At 62.8% G+C, this 18,842-nt stretch overlaps 1 protein-coding gene across 3 annotated transcripts in view; it reads left to right on the top strand.

Annotated features, from left to right (window-relative positions):
* Positions 1 to 10,657, top strand: part of Muc2 (mucin 2, oligomeric mucus/gel-forming) — a 33,119-nt gene extending 22,462 nt beyond the window's left edge. For all 3 annotated transcript variants that reach the window (XM_070009920.1, XM_070009918.1, XM_070009917.1), the window contains 19 exons: positions 622 to 840; positions 1,161 to 1,396; positions 1,779 to 1,953; positions 2,686 to 2,933; positions 3,181 to 3,364; positions 3,593 to 3,818; positions 4,332 to 4,510; positions 4,869 to 4,938; positions 5,050 to 5,150; positions 5,524 to 5,555; positions 7,821 to 7,998; positions 8,205 to 8,309; positions 8,552 to 8,592; positions 8,751 to 8,873; positions 9,134 to 9,232; positions 9,535 to 9,663; positions 9,820 to 9,859; positions 10,066 to 10,192; positions 10,287 to 10,657. In XM_070009920.1, coding sequence (XP_069866021.1) covers positions 622 to 840; positions 1,161 to 1,396; positions 1,779 to 1,953; positions 2,686 to 2,933; positions 3,181 to 3,364; positions 3,593 to 3,818; positions 4,332 to 4,510; positions 4,869 to 4,938; positions 5,050 to 5,150; positions 5,524 to 5,555; positions 7,821 to 7,998; positions 8,205 to 8,309; positions 8,552 to 8,592; positions 8,751 to 8,873; positions 9,134 to 9,232; positions 9,535 to 9,663; positions 9,820 to 9,859; positions 10,066 to 10,192; positions 10,287 to 10,509 — 2,735 coding nt within the window. In that variant the 3' untranslated portion in view covers positions 10,510 to 10,657. The remainder of the gene's footprint in view (positions 1 to 621; positions 841 to 1,160; positions 1,397 to 1,778; positions 1,954 to 2,685; positions 2,934 to 3,180; positions 3,365 to 3,592; positions 3,819 to 4,331; positions 4,511 to 4,868; positions 4,939 to 5,049; positions 5,151 to 5,523; positions 5,556 to 7,820; positions 7,999 to 8,204; positions 8,310 to 8,551; positions 8,593 to 8,750; positions 8,874 to 9,133; positions 9,233 to 9,534; positions 9,664 to 9,819; positions 9,860 to 10,065; positions 10,193 to 10,286) is intronic.
* The last annotated feature ends 8,185 nt before the right edge of the window (positions 10,658 to 18,842 follow it).

Here is an 18,842-nt window from a genome sequence, read left to right as displayed (position 1 = left end):
TTGGGGCGGCACACTCTGCGTGGGGAGTCTGGGTCCCCCCGCAGCCGCCACCCCGGCCCCTCTAGGTCAACGGACAGGAGGAACCAGTGCTGTTCCTCCTTGCCCGGGGGAGCTGCGGTTCTGCCGGGGAGCTCTGTGTCCCGAGGACCTGAACCGCAGCTCAGCACTTTCTGCCTGGTGCCCCTGCTTTGCCCAGGGTGGCTTGGGTGGGCTCCATGGCCCCTGCCCTCTGAGCCTGGCCTGTGGGCAGAGTGGCGGTCCCAGCTTCCACGATGGGGGGCTTTGCCTGGCACAGCCCGTCTCTGTCAGGGAAGCCCGGGCTGTGTGGGGCGGGAGGGGGTGGGGCAGCCTCCCCCGCCCCGCGCCCCTCTCTGGGCCTGGCACTGGCGGCCTCTCGGAGGGTAGCCTGTCGCTCTCGGGTGGCCCAGACATCCACTGCAGGCCGCAGGTCTGGCCAGCACGTTCTGGGGCTTCCCAGAGCCCTGGCTTCTCGTCCGTGACCATGTGTGTGTCTGAGAAGCGGACATGAGGCCTTGTGGCCTCCGGTGCCCTTCCCCCAGCCAGCTGTGGCCCGGCCTGCAGCTCAGCTCCGGGTTTTACTGGTGAGCGCTGTTTTCACAGGCACACCCTCCTCCAAGACCACCCCCACCGGCGGGACCCCGACTGAGTCGTCCGCATCCACCCCCAGACCACCCTCGACAGCCTCTCCCCCTCCGAGCACCCCGCGGACCACCAGCACCACAGGCACGGTCAGCCCGCTCACCTCTCCCAGCACCAGCTGGGTCAGCAGCGCCACGCAGATCACCTGCTGCGTCCTGGATGAGATGTTCTACGGCCCAGGTACCCGCGCGGGCGGGCGGGGCTGACGCTCGGCCCCCGGCGCTTCTTGTCCTGGCGGGCGAGGTCCAAGCTAGGAGTCTGCAGGCGTACGGGTGGGCGGCCCAGCACACCCCCGCCGGGCAGGCCGAGGCGCAGCCAGCGTGGCTCCACCGCAGAAAGCCAAGAGCGCTGCGTGGTGGCCCCTCTCCAATGCCTCTCGGGCCCGACTGCCACCGACGCGTGGCCTGGGTACTAACACTCGTGACAGCCGCTGCGTGGGTCCCCCTGCCCCTGGCCTCCGCTGTGGCGGGGTGAGCACCGGTTTTCCCCTTCCCTTGCAGGAGAGGTGATCTATAACAAAACCTCCGACGGCAACTGCTATCACGTGAACTGCTCCACCGACTGCGTAGTCTACACGACCGTCTGGCCCTGCCCGTCCACCCCCGCGCCCCCCTCCACCCCCCCCACCAGCACCCCCACCCCCACCCCCTCCACCCCCACCCCCACCCCCTCCACCACCACCAGCCCCAGCACGCCGCCGCCCCCAGACTGCCCAGACTTCGATCCTCCGAGACAGGTCAGTGTGGCTGTCTGTGTGCACGGGTTCCTCTCCTCGGCACTGGGTGGGTTCTCATTCTGGCATTCACGGCCCGGGGCGCTGTCTTCCCGCCCTGCAAGATGCACTGTCCCCCCCACTCCATCTCTAGCCGGGCGGAGACCTGCAGCGATGCCCTTCTTCGGGGTGCCGGGGAGACAGCTTGGGCCTCGCGGTCTGTGGCGGATGCTGCACCAGTGTCCGACCTTGCTGTGGTCAGGCGCTGGCCGCTTACGACCCGAGCAGGTGCCCTGGGCCTCCAGCCGAGAGCGTGGCGCAGCCCTAGCTGACGCTGCTGCACGCCCTCCCCGCCTCCCGCCCTCGTCCCGGCTGACCATGACCCCCCCCCCCCCCGCGACCACAGGTGAACGAGACCTGGTGGTTGTGCGAATGCTACATGGCCACGTGCAAGTACAACAACACCGTGGAGATTGAGAAGGTGGAGTGTAATCCCCCGCCCAAGCCCACGTGCTCCAACGGTCTGCCGCCGGTGCGCGTGGAGGACCCTGACCACTGCTGCTGGCACTGGGAGTGCGATTGTAAGCCCACGGCCCCTCCCCTGGGGGCGCAGGCCCCGCAGGCCCACCCGCCCCTCCACCAGGGGGCACAGGCCCCGCAGGCCCACCCGCCCCTCCACCAGGGGGCGCAGGCCCCGCAGGCCCACCCGCCCCTCCACCAGGGGGCCCACCCGCCCCTCCACCAGGGGGCGCAGGCCCCGCAGGCCCACCCGCCCCTCCACCAGGGGGCGCAGGCCCCGCGGGCCCACCCGCCCCTCCACCAGGGGGCGCAGGCCGCCATCTGGGAGCAGAAGGCCCCCAGGTTCCTTGGGTACAGACCCGGTGGCCGGGCTCCTGTGGAGGGCTGAGCTCATGGACCAGGGGCTTCGTGTCCTCCCCGGCTCCCCCAGACCCCGCCTGGCTGACGGGGCGGGCGCCTCCCCAGGCTGAGGGCCTCTGAGGCGGGATGGTCCTCTCTGGGCCTCAAGCCCGGGCCCTGAAGGCCCAGTGCCAGGCCCTGGCTTGCAGAAGGGGCTGCCGGGCGCTGAATGGGAAGACAGTTTGGGGCCAGGCCCGCTCCGGCCCAGAAGCCGCCTCTCCCAACAGGAGCTGGGCTTCGCTGCCTGCTCCGTTCCCACCAGTTCTTCCAGCCTGTCTGACTCCTGAGCTGAGCTGCTCGGTCCCTGCCATGCCCCCAGATTGGCACCAGCCCCCCGGCCCGCTCTCCGGTCCCTGCCGCACCCGATTGGCACCACCTCCCTGGCCTCTCCACAGGTTACTGCACCGGCTGGGGTGACCCGCACTACATGACCTTCGACGGCTTGTACTACAGCTACCAGGGCAACTGCACCTACGTGCTGGTGGAGGAGATCTCCCCCACCGTGGACAACTTCGGGGTGTACATCGACAACTACCACTGCGACATCAACGACAAGGTGTCCTGTCCCCGCACGCTCATTGTGAGGCACGAGACCCAGGAGGTGCTCATCAAGACCACGCAGATGACGCCCATAAAGATGCAGGTACGTGGGGGCCGCAGGGCCCGCGGGCTCGCCCTGGGGTGGGCCGGAGCCGCGGCCCCGGGCCACAGAGGACCAGGCCGGGCCCTGTTCTCCCCTTTCCGATGGGAAGCCCTACCTCCCGCGTTAGGCCCCAGCTTCGCTGGGCTCCCCGCCGCAGCGGGCAGCCCCAGGTGCCCGTGAGAGGCCCGAGTGCGGCCGGGCACCAGCGCCCGCCCAGGGGCCTCCCTGACCCGGGGTGTCGCTGCAGGTGCAAGTCAACAAGCAGGCCGTGGCGTTGCCCTTCAAGAAGTACGGGGTGCAGGTGTATGAGTCCGGCATCAACTTCGTGGTGAACATCTCCAGGCTGGGCGCGCTCATCTCCTACAATGGCCTGTCCTTCTCCATCAGGCTGCCCTACCAGCTGTTTGGCAACAACACCAAGGGCCAGTGCGGTGAGCCCCGGGGACCCGTGGCCCCCTCTTCCGGTACCCGCATTAGAAGGGTGGGGCTAGGCGTGAGCCCCGGCCTGCCCGGCCCCGAGCTGCCCTCTCCTCCGTGGTGGCACGGGACCCTGAGGTTTCCCGGCCTCTGTCCTCAGCCAGGCGCCTGGCTGAAGAAGGGGTGGGGCCGGGCGTGTCCAGGCCCGGGTGGACAGGACTGACCCCTCTCCCCGCATGCAGGCACCTGCACCAACAACACCGCGGACGACTGCGTGCTGCCCAGTGGGGAGGTCATCTCCGACTGCGAGCTGGCCGCCGACCAGTGGGTGGTGAACGACCCCTCCAAGCCACACTGTCCCCACGCCGGCTCCACCACCGGGCGCCCGTCCACCACCACTTCCGGACTCAAAACGCCCCGGCCCAAGGACTGCCCCGGCTCTCCGCTCTGCCAGCTCATCAAGGACAGGTGACCCGCCGGGCACAGGACAGCTGCGGACCTCACCCCTCCCCTGCCCCGTGTCCTGAGCCTCCCCCTCCCCCTCCCCTGCCCCGTGTCCTGAGCCTCCCCCCCCTCTGTGTCCTGAGCCTCCCCCCCCCGTGTCCTGAGCCTCCCCCTCCCCCTCCCCTGCCCCGTGTCCTGAGCCTCCCCCCCCCGTGTCCTGAGCCTCCCCCTCCCCCTCCCCTGCCCCGTGTCCTGAGCCTCCCCCTCCCCCCCCTCCGTGTCCTGAGCCTCCCCCCCCCCGTGTCCTGAGCCTCCCCCTCCCCCTCCCCTGCCCCGTGTCCTGAGCCTCCCCCCCCTCTGTGTCCTGAGCCTCCCCCCCGTGTCCTGAGCCTCCCCCTCCCCCTCCCCTGCCCCGTGTCCTGAGCCTCCGGAGCTCTCGCACAGCGGGAGGAGGTGTGGGGCGTGCAGGGTGTGGGAGAGGCGGGTGCGGAGAGCCTGGCCCGTGTGTGACCCGTGCCTGTCCCCCCCACCCCACAGCCTGTTTGCGCCCTGCCACGCCGTGGTGCCCCCCCAGCACTACTACGAGGCCTGCGTCTTTGACAGCTGCTTTGTGCCCCACGGAGGCCTGGAGTGCGCCAGCGTGCAGATCTATGCGGCCCTCTGCGCTCAGGAGGGCGTCTGCATCGCCTGGCGGAACCACACCGGCGGGGCCTGCCGTGAGTGCCCATCGTCCGCCGGCTCCCCGCCCGCTCCCCACCAGCTCCCCGCCCGGGCCTCGGCCTGGGCCCGGGGCTCTAGGCTCTGCCTGGGCCAAGCCCATCCTGAAGAGAGGGTCAGGCGGTTGGGGCCTCTGGGTGGACCGCCCAGAGCCTTGGGCCCCCCGCCCCTCCCCCCGACAGTCGTGGGGGTGGGGCAGGCCGAGAGGTGGCAGCTGCCCCACAGCAGGAGCTGTGTGAGCCCCACGGGGGGTCCTGGGCGGCTGCCCCACAGCAGGAGCTGTGTGAGCCCCACGGGGGGTCCTGGGCGGCTCAGTCACGCAAGGCCTTCCCCCTGCCCACTCTCTTCTTCCCACAGCCATGGCGTGCCCGGCTCACAGGGAGTACCAGGCCTGCGGTCCCATGGAAGAACCCACCTGCCAGTCCAGGTATGCGGCCTGAGCACTGGCCCGGAGGGTGCTCCCGGCCCCGCCCGCCGGCCTGGGGTCCCCGGCCCACCCACTGGCCACCCACGCGCTTCTTGCGCTTCCCCCCTCCAGTCCCATCGAGCAGGAGTCCCCGAGCCTGGTGGAAGGCTGCTTCTGTCCCAAAGGCACCATCAACTACGCCCCTGGCTTCGACGTCTGCGTGAAGACGTGCGGTACGCCCCCTCCTGCTTCCCCCCTGCTCACGGGCAGGCGGCGAGGCTGGCCCTCGCTCCCCAGGCCATGCTTCCTCCCTGCCCACGGGCTGGGCGGCGAGGCTGGCCCTCGCCCACGGGCTGGGCGGCGAGGCTGGCCTTTGCCCACGGGCTGGGCGGCGAGGCTGGCCCTCGCCCACGGGCTAGGTGGCGAGGCTGGCCCTCGCCCACGGGCTGGGCGGCAAGGCTGGCCCTCGCCCACGGGCTGGGCGGCAAGGCTGGCCCTCGCCCACGGGCTGGGCGGCAAGGCTGGCCCTCGCCCACGGGCTGGGCGGCGAGGCTGGCCCTCGCTCCCCAGGCTATGCTAACTGACGTTGTTTCCTCCCTTTCCTAGGCTGCATGGGACCCGACAACGTGCCCAGAGAGGTAGGCATTCTTTTTTTTTGGTTGTGGGTCTTGAACTCTGGGCCTGGGCTCTGTCCCTCAGCTCTTCAGCTCAAGGCAAATGCTCTACCACTTGAGCCATAGCGCCACTTCTGGTTTTCTGAGTGGTTCATTGGAAATGAGAGTCTCACGGACTTTCCTGCCCAGGCTGGCTTTGAACCTTGATCCTCAGCTCTCAGCCTCCTGAGTAGCTAGTCATTCTTTATTGTAGTGGGGGGAGGGGCGGTGTTCTACAAATCCTGAACTTTAGAGGGGTGGAGCAGAGTGGACATGAGCAGTGGTGAGCCTCAAGACTGAACAGTGAGTCATTTAGGTTACGCTGTGTCCATCTATCTCTCCCCCACCATCCACCCATCATCTATCTGACTGTCCATCCTCTACCCAGCATTTATCAGTCTGTCAATACAAATTCAATATCCGCCTCTCATCCACCTGTTCACCTGGTGTGTATATGCATCTGTCTTCCATCCATCCATTCATCAGTCTGTTGACCCATCCATCCATCTTCCATCCATCCATTCATCAGTCTGTTGATCCATCCATCCATCCATTCATCCATCCATTCATCAGTCTGTTGATCCATCCATCCATCCATTCATCCATCCATTCATCAGTCTGTTGATCCATCCATCCATCTTCCATCCATCCATTCATCAGTCTGTTGATCCATCCATCCATCTCCCATCCATCCATTCATCAGTCTGTTGACCCATCCATCCATCCATTCATCAGTCTGTTGACCCATCCATCCATCTTCCATCCATCCATTCATCAGTCTGTTGATCCATCCATCCATCCATTCATCCATCAATTCATCAGTCTGTTGATCCATCCATCCATCTTCCATCCATCCATTCATCAGCCTGTTGATCCATCCATCCATCTTCCATCCATCAGTTCATCAGTCTGTTGATCCATCCATCCATCCATTCATCCATCCATTCATCAGTCTGTTGATCCATCCATCCATCCATTCACCCACTGTCTACCCATCACCTACCCATCCATCTACTCATCCATCCATTTACACACCTGGTTATTAGTTCATCTGTCCAGACAGTCTCCACCCAGACATCATCCACCTATCTACTTATGCATTCATCTCTCTAATCATCCATCCACCCATCTACAATCCACCCATCCATCATCTATCATCCATCCATCCATCCATCTGCCCATCCATCCATCCATCCTCCATCTATCCATCCATCCATCTAGTCATCCATCTATCCATCTACCCATCTATCTATCTATCCATCCACTTACCCATCCATCCATCCATCCATCCACCCATCTACCTACACATTCACCCATGTACTCATCCATCCATCCACCCACCCGTCCACCTATATGTTTACCCATGTACTCATCCATCCATCCATCCACCTATACATTCACCCATGTACTCATCCATCCATCTACCTACCCATTCACCCATGTTTTCATCCATACATCCATTCATGCACCCACCCACTTATCCATCCATCCATCCATCCATCCACCCATCTACCTACACATTCACCCATGTACTCATCCATCCATCCACCCACCCGTCCACCTATATGTTTACCCATGTACTCATCCATCCATCCATCCACCTATACATTCACCCATGTACTCATCCATCCATCCATCCATCCATCCACCCATCCACCTATACATACACCCATGTACTCATCCATCCACCCATCCACCTATACATTCACACATGTACTCATCCATCCATCCATCCATTCATCCATCCATTCACCTATACATACACCCATGTACTCATCCATCTGTCCATCCATCCACCCATCCACCTACCCATCCATTCATCACCCATTCATCCATCCATCCATCAATCCACCCATCCATCCATGTACCTAACCACCCACCTACCAGTCACATACCAGTCTCTAAGCCTGAGATGACACCTTGGGCTACTTTAGCACTATCTTCTGTATGTGGTCATAGCTGTGTGGCTGATTCTTTAGCTGGATACTGTGGTTGCCATGTGCCAGGCTCATGTTGGCAGATGTGGGTGAGCCTGCACAGTACTGTGGTAGCGTGATCAGAATGAGCAGCTGCAGGTTCCAGAACCTGCTCCAGGATCTTGTGGGGTTGGGGTGGGGAAACTGGGCTTTCCCAAGGGACCCTCACCTGCCGCACACTTGAGCTCCGTTGGCCCTGGCTAGCCATGGCTGTCCCGTGGTGTGCCCGGCCCGGCGCCCTCCTCTCTGGGCTCAGCCTCTGCTCTCCCTGCAGTTTGGGGAGCATTTCACATTCGACTGCAAGGACTGCGTCTGCCTGGAGGGGGGGAGAGGCATTGTCTGCCAGCCCCACGTGTGCAGCCAGAGGGGCCCCTCCCAGTGCACAGAGGATGGCACCTACCTGGTCACCGAGGTCAACCCGGCCGACACCTGCTGCAGCATCTCCTCTTGCAGTAAGGCCGCTCGGGCCGCCCAGAGCCCTCCTGGGGCTCCCAGCATTGTCCCCCACTGTGGGCTCAGGATGTGCCTGCCTGAGAGGGGTGGGCTGAGGCTGGTCAGGCCAGGCGCCTGGACCCACAGACATCTGGGCAGACACTGTGTGGTGGGGAGGGGAGTCATGACTGTGGGAGTCAGCACCCCAAACCTCCCCCCGCCCCAGGGTGCAACACCAGCCTGTGCCGGGAGGAGCCCCCCGCTTGCCTGCTGGGCTTCGAGGTGAAGAGGAGGGTCGTACCTGGACGGTGCTGTCCAGTCTACTCCTGTGGTAAGTGGGGAGGGCAGGCGGGGCAGCGGGGGCGTGGCCTGCGGCCGGGGGCGTGGCCTGCGGCCGGGGGCGTGGCCTGCGGCCGGGGGCGTGGCCTGGGGCCCGAGGCGCCTCATCTGCAGGGCTGGTGGGCCCACTTGGCCCCAAACACCCTGTAGCTGTGGGTCTGCCTCGCGATCCACGGGGTCGGCGGCTGGTCTCAGGATGGCTTCTGATGACCTGTCCGGCTCTTTGTTCCCAAGTGCCCAAGGGAGTGTGTGTGCACCAGAACGCGGAGTACCAGGTGAGCCCTGGGCAGGGTCGCAGAGCTGGGGGACAGGGGGGACGGAGGGCAGATGGCCAAGCCCTGGTCCCTGAGGACAGGGGTGCGGTGCCGCATGGGGGCCTGGGAAGGGCGTCCAGTGCCCGCCTGCCCGTGCCCACTCCTGCCCGTGCCCGCAGCCTGGCTCTCCAGTGTACTCCTCCAAGTGTGAGGACTGCGTGTGCACCCACGCCGTGGACAACAGCACCCAGTTCAACGTCATCACCTGCACCCACGTGCCCTGCAACAGCTCCTGTAGCCCTGTAAGCCTCAGCCCCGCCCCGCCCTGCCTCAGTCTACCCTGTAAGCCACGGCCTCCCTCCCCTTCCCTGTCTCATTCTGCTCCCTAAGCCATGGCCCCCTCCTCCCCCCCTCCCCGCCTCAGTCTACCCTCTTCCCGCACCTCGGTACCTTGGCACTTCCCAGACTGTGGCCTCCCCCAAATTGGGGGTTCTGGCAGCCCCCGGGAATGTGTGGGTGCGAGCCAAGCCCCAGAGCTCAGCCTGGCCGTGCCTGTCCACAGGGCTTTGACCTCGTGGACGTCCCCGGCGAGTGCTGCAAGAAGTGCCAGCAGACGCAGTGCGTGGTGGAGAGGCCCAACGGACAGTTCATCATCCTGGAGGTGCGCAGGGGTGGTGGCGCGGGGCCCAGGGTCCTGGGGCCTGCTGGAAGCAGGGGGAGGCCTGGGGGATGGCCGTGCACTGACCGAGCCCCGGGTCCTGGCGCAGCCGGGTCCTGGCGCAGCCGTCCCCAGGGTTCTGAGGCTGCCATAGCCAATGGCCGCAGCTGCGTGTCTGAAAACCAGAGGGAGAGTGGCTTCTCCCTCTTCTGGCTAAAGCTCCCCCTGTTTAACGCTTCGGGCCCGTCTGGGCCGGCCGGGCACATGCCCGCTGCTCGCCGTCACCCACCCTTCTCTTCCCGCAGCCCGGGGAAACGCAGGCAAACCTGGACGACAAGTGTACCTTCTTCAGCTGCACGAAAATCAACAACCAGCTCACCTCCTTCGTCTCCAAAATCATGTGCCCTGAGTTCGACAGCAGCAGCTGCGTCCCGGTGAGTGGGCCCCCAGGCTCGGCCGCGTGTGCTGTGCAGGAACTGGGGGACCCTGGTGGTCTGGGGGTGGCTCCCGGGTTGGGGACAGTGGCCTCTGGCCGCCGACACTCCTGCGCCTCGTGGGCTCGGGTCTCAGCTCACTCTCCCTCCCTCCAGGGCTCCATCACATTCATGCCCAATGGATGCTGTAAGACATGTGAGTACGGCCGGGCAGGGCTAGCCCGGAGGGCACAGGGACCCCCAGGGCAGTGGGAGGGAGACCCTGTCCTGTTGACAGGTCCCATGGCCTGAGCCTGAGCTGGACACTTGCTTCGGGTAGAGGGCTGGCTGTGCTGCGGGGGGGGGGGTGGGAGAGTTGGCGTCGGGAGCCCGTGTGAGACCACGCCATGCCCCTCCCCCCAGGCATCCCCCGCAATGAGACCGCAGTTCCCTGCTCTACCATTCCGGTCACTAAAGAGATCTCCCAAGATGGCTGTGCCAAGAATGTCAGCATGAACTACTGCTCCGGGTCCTGTGGGACGTTTGCCATGTGAGTCCCAGCGTTGCGTGTGCCTGGGGGTGCGGTGGAGGAGCACCCCGGGGGCGCGGTGGAGGCCGGCCCTCACCCCGCCCTTCCCGCCCAGGTACTCGGCCCACGTGCAGTCCCTGGACCACAAATGCTCTTGCTGTAAGGAGGACAGGACCAGCCAGCGCCAGGTGATCCTGGACTGCCCCGACGGCCGCTCGCTGGCGCACACCTACACGCACATCGAGAGCTGCCTGTGCCAGGACACCGTCTGCGCGCTGCCCCAGCCTCGGCAGAGCCGGGCCCGGCGCTCCAGCCCTCAGCTGCTGGGAAGGAAATGAGCGGCCCCCGCCCCCGCCCCCTGCCTGGTCCCGCAGACCCTCCGAGCTGCTGAGATTCCCGAGCTTTGCCTTCTCTCCGCAGATATTTATTTTCTGACTCTTTGTTCCATCTTTTGCTTTCTGATAATAAACCCAGGCAGATGTTGTATGGCGCGGTCTGAGTTGGTGCGCAGGGGTCTGAGTCCCCCCCTCCCCCCAGTGTCCAGCCACCAGGCTTTGCATGCAGGCAATGGGAGCTGGCTTTGATGGATACTGAATGCAAAATGTGGCCAGAAGGGCCTTCCCTTAGACTCCTAGCGGTCTGCAAGGCCCTCTGTGGGAGAGGCCCTCCTACCCTCACCCTGAACCCCACGGCCCCTCACCCTGAACCCCACGGTCCCTCACCCTGAACCCCACGGTCCCTCACCCTGAACCCCACGGTCCCTCACCCTGAACCCCACGGTCCCTCACACTAGCAATGCCCTCATCCAGCACCAGGGGTACCACAGGCGTACCACAGTGTATGTGTGCGCATGTGAGTGCACAGGTGTGCACACCGTGCGTGTGAATACATGCCTATTCACACAGATTACACATGCCTCTGTGGGTGTGTGGCGTGTGCATGTGTGAAGTGAGACTCAGGTTGCAGTGCTCCTGTGTGTTTGGTTGCTGAGCCTCTGCCTCCCCGTGGGCAGGGCCCCTGTGGTTTTCTCTATCAAGGCAGGGTGCGGGGAGGGGCCGAGGACACTTGTCATCATCCTCTGGGCCAGAGGGAGGCTGGCAGGTGTCCTCGGTGCCCAGTCCTCATCCCTGAGCTGGGTGGGTGCACTTGTACCTCAGAGAAGGTGAGCCCTGGGGTCCCAGGGCCCCAGCGGCACTGTCGCGGGTGGAGATACCACCATTGAACAGCAGGGGGAGGCAGAAACACCCGCCAGGTCCCGCGAGTACCACAGGAGAGGAGAAAACCAGGACTTTTGGGGGGATTCATGAGGAGACACTGGCTCAGCGAGAAGACAGACCACAGTCACCCCCCATTAGCCCATTTTGACGTTGTCTTGGAGTGTAAGATGCACATGTGCGTGCACACACGTGCACACACGTGAGGCAGCTCAGCTTTGGTGTGAGGGGCATGCTCACATGGCTGCACAGGGCCGTTCCACACTACCAGCAGGGGCAGACCGCCGATGGACCTGGCCCCACCCTGACCCCACGCTGACCCACACTGACCACACTCTGGCCCCATGCCCACCACACACTGACCACACGCTGGACCCATGCTGACCACACACTGGCCCCACACTGACCACATACTGACCACACCACACGCAGGTCCCATGCTGACCACATGCTGGCCTCACGCTGACCACACACTGGGCCACACACAGACCACACTGACCACATGCTGGACCCTCGCTGGACCCATGCTGACCACACTGACCCTACACTGACCCACACTAACCCCACGCTGACCACACACCGATGACACACTGACCCCACACTGACCCCCACGCTGACCCACGCTGACCACACTGACCCCACACTGACCCACGCTGACCCCACGCTGACCCACTCTGGCCCCATGCCCACCACACACTGACCACACACTGACAACACACTGACCACACGCTGGCCCCATGCTGACCACACTGACCCACGCTGACCACACTCTGGCCTCACCCTGGCCCCACGCTGACCACACTGACCCTACCATGACCCACGCTCACCCCATGCTGACCACACACTGATGACACACTGACCCACGCTGACCCTACACTGACCACACTGACCCCACGCTGACCCATGCTGACCCCCATGCTGACCACACTGACCCCATGCTGACCACACACTGATGACACACTGACCACACGCTGGCCCCCATGCTGACCACACTGACCCCACACTGACCCACGCTGACCCCACACTGACCACACTCTGGCCCCACACTGACCCCACACTGACCACATGCTGGCCCCATGCAGACCACACTGACCACACGCTGGACCCACGCTGACCACACGCTGACCCCACACTGACCACACGCTGGCCACATGATGACCACATGCTGGCCCCACACTGACCACATACTGACCACATGCTGGCCCCCAGCTGACCACACACTGAGCACACGCTGGCCCCAAACTGACCACATACTGACCACATGCTGACAACACTGACCACACGCTGGCCCCACACTGACCACTTGCTGGCCTCACGCTGACCACACACTGACCACACGCAGACCACACTGACCACATGCTGGACCCACGCTGACCACACACTGGCCCCACACTGACCACACAGTGGCCCCATGCTGACTACACAGACCACATGCTAGCCACACGCTGACCACACACTGACCCCATGCTGGCCCCAGACTGACCACACACTGACCACACTTTGACCACACACTAACCACATGCTGGCTCCATGCGGGCCCTACACTGGCCTCACACTGACACCACACTGGCCCCATGCTAGCCCCAGACTGACCCCACTCTGGCCCACACGCTGGTCCCAGACTGATCACACACTGGTCCCATGCTGGCTACACACTGCATGCTGGCCCGATGCTGACCACATGCTGAAAACACACTGGCCACACACTGACCCACACTGGCCCCACACTGACTGCACGCTGGCCTCATGCTGACCCCTATGCTGACCACACACTGACCACACGCTGACCACAGATTGGCCCCATGCTAGCCAGACACTGAGCACATGCTGGCACGATGCTGGCCCCACACTGGCCCCATGCTGACCCCCATGCTGACCACACACTGACCACATGCTGACCACAGATTGGCCCCCATGCTGGCCACACATGAAGCACATGCTGGCACTATGCTGGCCTGACACTGGCCACATGATGGCACCACACTGACCACACGCTAACCCCATGCTGACCCAATACTGGTCCCACACTGACCACACACTGGCCTCATGCTGGTCCCACACTGACCACACAAAGTTCTGACACTGACCCCATGCTGACCCCACGCTGGCCCCACACTGACCACACAAAGGCCCCACACTGACCACACAAACTCCTGACACTGACCAAATGCTGACCACACGCTGGCCCCACACTGGCTCCATGTTGGCCCGACACTGGCCCCAAGCTGGCCCATTCTGCCCTGTTGCAGTGGCCTTCAGGACACAGAAGGGTTTCCAATTGTCTGAGTGCTTGGGAACTGTGGGATGCAGGAGGCAGGCTTGCTGCCACAGAAGACCTGCAGGGGCGGATGACCAGGTGAGGACGTGCAGCTGAATGCCAGCCACAGACTCGCAGGGGGCTCGGATGCAGCTGCGAGGAGGACTCGCAGGGCTCGGAGGCAGCTGCAATGAGGATGCGCAGGGCTCTGTGATGCAGCTGCGATGAGGATGCGCAGGGCTCTGTGATGCAGCTGTGATGAGGATGCGCAGGGCTCAGATGCAGCTGTGATGAGGATGCGCAGGGCTCAGATGCAGCTGTGATGAGGATGCGCAGGGCTCTGTGATGCAGCTGTGATGAGGATGCGCAGGGCTCTGTGATGCAGCTGTGATGAGGATGCGCAGGGCTCAGATGCAGCTGTGATGAGGACACGCAGGGCTCAGATGCAGCTGTGATGAGGATGCGCAGGGCTCTGGCGCAGCTGTGATGAGGATGCGCAGGGCTCTGTGATGCAGCTGTGATGAGGATGCGCAGGGCTCAGATGCAGCTGTGATGAGGATGCGCAGGGCTCTGTGATGCAGCTGCGATGAGGATGCGCAGGGCTCAGATGCAGCTGCGATGAGGATGCGCAGGGCTCTGTGATGCAGCTGTGATGAGGATGTGCAGGGCTCAGATGCAGCTATGATGAGGATGCGCAGGGCTCTGTGATGCAGCTGTGATGAGGATGTGCAGGGCTCTGTGATGCAGCTGTGATGAGGATGTGCAGGGCTCTGTGGTGCAGCTGTGATGAGGATGCGCAGGGCTCTGTGGTGCAGCTGTGATGAGGATGCGCAGGGCTCTGTGATGCAGCTGTGATAAGGATGCGCAGGGCTCTGTGATGCAGCTGTGATGAGGATGCGCAGGGCTCAGATGCAGCTATGATGAGGATGCACAGGGCTCTGTGATGCAGCTGCAATGAGGATGTGCAGGGCTCTGTGATGCAGCTGTGATGAGGATGCGCAGGGCTCTGTGATGCAGCTGTGATGAGGATGCGCAGGGCTCTGTGATGCAGCTGTGATGAGGATGCGCAGGGCTCTGTGATGCAGCTGTGATGAGGATGTGCAGGGCTCTGTGATGCAGCTGTGATGAGGATGCGCAGGGCTCTGTGATGCAGCTGCAATGAGGATGTGCAGGGCTCTGTGATGCAGCTGTGATGAGGATGCGCAGGGCTCTGTGATGCAGCTGTGATGAGGATGTGCAGGGCTCTGTGATGCAGCTGTGATGATGCGCAGGGCTCTGTGGCGCAGCTGTGATGAGGATGCGCAGGGCTCAGATGCAGCTGTGATGAGGATGCGCAGGGCTCTGTGATGCAGCTGCGATGAGGATGCGCAGGGCTCAGATGCAGCTGCGATGAGGATGCGCAGGGCTCTGTGATGCAGCTGTGATGAGGATGTGCAGGGCTCAGATGCAGCTATGATGAGGATGCGCAGGGCTCTGTGATGCAGCTGTGATGAGGATGTGCAGGGCTCTGTGATGCAGCTGTGATGAGGATGTGCAGGGCTCTGTGGTGCAGCTGTGATGAGGATGCGCAGGGCTCTGTGGTGCAGCTGTGATGAGGATGCGCAGGGCTCTGTGATGCAGCTGTGATAAGGATGCGCAGGGCTCTGTGATGCAGCTGTGATGAGGATGCGCAGGGCTCAGATGCAGCTATGATGAGGATGCACAGGGCTCTGTGATGCAGCTGCAATGAGGATGTGCAGGGCTCTGTGATGCAGCTGTGATGAGGATGCGCAGGGCTCTGTGATGCAGCTGTGATGAGGATGCGCAGGGCTCTGTGATGCAGCTGTGATGAGGATGCGCAGGGCTCTGTGATGCAGCTGTGATGAGGATGTGCAGGGCTCTGTGATGCAGCTGTGATGAGGATGCGCAGGGCTCTGTGATGCAGCTGCAATGAGGATGTGCAGGGCTCTGTGATGCAGCTGTGATGAGGATGCGCAGGGCTCTGTGATGCAGCTGTGATGAGGATGTGCAGGGCTCTGTGATGCAGCTGTGATGATGCGCAGGGCTCTGTGGCGCAGCTGTGATGAGGATGCGCAGGGCTCTGTGGTGCAACTGTGATGAGGATGCGCAGGGCTCAGATGCAGCTGTGATGAGGATGTGCAGGGCTCAGATGCAGCTATGATGAGGATGCGCAGGGCTCTGTGATGCAGCTGTGATGAGGATGCGCAGGGCTCTGTGGTGCAGCTGTGATGAGGATGCGCAGGGCTCAGATGCAGCTATGATGAGAATGCGCAGGGCTCTGTGATGTAGCTGTGATGAGGATGCGCAGGGCTCTGTGATGCAGCTGTGATGAGGATGTGCAGGGCTCTGTGATGCAGCTGTGATGAGGATGCGCAGGGCTCTGTGATGCAGCTGCAATGAGGATGTGAAGGGCTCTAGATGCAGCTGTGATGAGGATGCGCAGGGCTCTGTGATGCAGCTGTGATGAGGATGCGCAGGGCTCTGTGATGCAGCTGTGATGAGGATGTGCAGGGCTCTGTGATGCAGCTGTGATGAGGATGCGCAGGGCTCTGTGGCCCAGCTGTGAGGAGGATGCGCAGGGCTCTGTGATGCAGCTGTGATGAGGATGTGCAGGGCTCTCTGATGCAGCTGTGATGAGGATGCGCAGGGCTCTGTGATGCAGCTGCAATGAGGATGTGCAGGGCTCTGTGATGCAGCTGTGATGAGGATGCGCAGGGCTCTGTGATGCAGCTGTGATGAGGATGTGCAGGGCTCTGTGATGCAGCTGTGATGATGCGCAGGGCTCTGTGGCGCAGCTGTGATGAGGATGCGCAGGGCTCTGTGATGCAGCTGTGATGAGGATGCGCAGGGCTCTGTGGCGCAGCTGTGATGAGGATGCGCAGGGCTCTGTGATGCAGCTGTGATGAGGATGTGCAGGGCTCTGTGATGCAGCTGTGATGAGGATGCGCAGGGCTCTGTGATGCAGCTGCAATGAGGATGTGCAGGGCTCTGTGATGCAGCTGTGATGAGGATGCGCAGGGCTCTGTGATGCAGCTGTGATGAGGATGTGCAGGGCTCTGTGATGCAGCTGTGATGAGGATGCGCAGGGCTCTGTGATGCAGCTGTGATGAGGATGCGCAGGGCTCAGATGCAGCTGTGATGAGGACACGCAGGGCTCAGATGCAGCTCTGATGAGGATGCGCAGGGCTCTGGTGCAGCTGTGAGGAGGATGCGCAGGGCTCTGGTGCAGCTGTGATGAGGATGCGCAGGGCTCTGGTGCACCTGTGATGAGGATGCGCAGGGCTCTCTGATGCAGCTGTGAGGAGGATGCGCAGGGCTCTGTGATGCAGCTGTGAGGAGGATGCGCAGGGCTCTGGTGCAGCTGTGATGAGGATGCGCAGGGCTCTGGTGCAGCTGTGATGAGGATGCGCAGGGCTCTGTGATGCAGCTGCAATGAGGATGTGCAGGGCTCTGTGATGCAGCTGTGATGAGGATGCGCAGGGCTCTGTGATGCAGCTGTGATGAGGATGTGCAGGGCTCTGTGATGCAGCTGTGATGAGGATGCGCAGGGCTCTGTGAGGCAGCTGTGAGGAGGATGCGCAGGGCTCTGTGATGCAGCTGTGAGGAGGATGCGCAGGGCTCTGGTGCAGCTATGATGAGGATGCGCAGGGCTCTGGTGCAGCTCTGATGAGGATGCGCAGGGCTCAGATGCAGCTGTGATGAGGACACGCAGGGCTCTGTGGCGCAGCTGTGAGGAGGATGCGCAGGGCTCTGGTGCAGCTGTGAGGAGGATGCGCAGGGCTCTGTGATGCAGCTGTGTTGAGGATGCGCAGGGCTCTGTGGCGCAGCTGTGAGGAGGATGCGCAGGGCTCTGGTGCAGCTTGTGTTCCCTCCTCCTTTATAACCTTTATTCGTCCTCAGTGGTGGTGGATGGAACTGTGAATTTCAGTGGACACCCTTTCTGCATGAAAATGACGGCCCCAACCTATCCATTCCTGGACTCCGTGATCTGATACATTGGGTCTGAGTCCCTCCTGCCAGGGCATGGCCTTGTGTGTTTTCTGGGGGAGAGGTGAGTGGCCCCTGTGGAAGTTCCGGCAGTGTCCGTGAGGATTTCCTGTCGTCTGCGCATCACCCACCAGGATCTTTTCTGTCTCTGCCTCACGCTCTATCTCCAGCGCTCTCTGGCCTCTGCTCCTGTGTTCCCCTCACTTTCTCTGAGTCTGACTCATTCCTGGAGTCCGTCTTGCCTGGTGAGCAGGACCCTCCTCTTCCCAAGTTGGAAATCTGCTTTCAGAGGCTGAGAGGGAGATTGGGAGGGAGGGATGGGCGGAGCTGTGAAAGGTGAGGTGCCCAGGTGTGGGCCCCAGGGACTCTGAGAGGCCCCCCTGAGTGGATGCAGCATTCAGCGGCACGCACAGCAGACCCGTGTGGGCTCTGGAGAGCTAAGATCTGGAGCTGGGCCTGCAGACCTCCCAGGTTCCCAGGTAGGCCCACCCCCTCCCTTCCCCGTTCCCCCTCCCTTCCCCCCTTCCCCCTCCCTTCTCTCTCCCATCCCCTTCCCTTCCCCCCCTTCCCCCTCCCTTGCCCCCCTTCCCTACCCTTCCCCTCCCTTCCCCCTCCCTTCCCCCTCCCTTCCCCCTCCCTTCCCCCTCCCTTCCCCCTCCCTTCCCCCTCCCTTGCCCCCCTTCCCTCCCCTTCCCCTCCCTTCCCCTCCCTTCTCCCCCTCCCCCACTTCCCATGCCATGCTGGGTGCTGGCTGTTGACAGCATCATTAGTTACAGCTTAATTCAAACCCTACAAATCTTATAACTAAACACCAGATTTGGACCAGCCCCGTGTGCACACATGGTGCATCCGTGTGGCTTTGTCCCTGGATTGTGTGTGGGGAGGGGAGGGTGGCGGGCAGCAGGGGAGTCCCTCCCCTGGCCTTCCGGCACTTTCCTTCTAAACCACACACAGATACCATCTGGCTCTGAGGGACTTTTCTAAGCAGAAAAGGATGCTTGAGGTGGTGATTCACAGGATGTCAAGGGGGCCACAAGAGGAAGTAATTCAGGGCCATAGGGACACACACTCCAGGACCACATGCTCGAGGGCCTTGGAGATGGCATAGGATGGCTGTGGCTGGAGGCTTCCTTCCTCCTGGGCCTCAGCTGGCATTGCTAAGTGACAAGGACTCTCCTTCCTCCTACACGGGCTCAGGAGCAGCCTGCACACT

The sequence above is a fragment of the Dipodomys merriami genome, unplaced genomic scaffold (assembly GCF_024711535.1).
Source record: "Dipodomys merriami isolate MVZ:Mamm:240054 unplaced genomic scaffold, mDipMer1.0.p SCAF_78, whole genome shotgun sequence".
Lineage (NCBI taxonomy): Eukaryota > Metazoa > Chordata > Mammalia > Rodentia > Heteromyidae > Dipodomys > Dipodomys merriami.
This window is presented reverse-complemented; position numbering and strand designations above follow the sequence as displayed.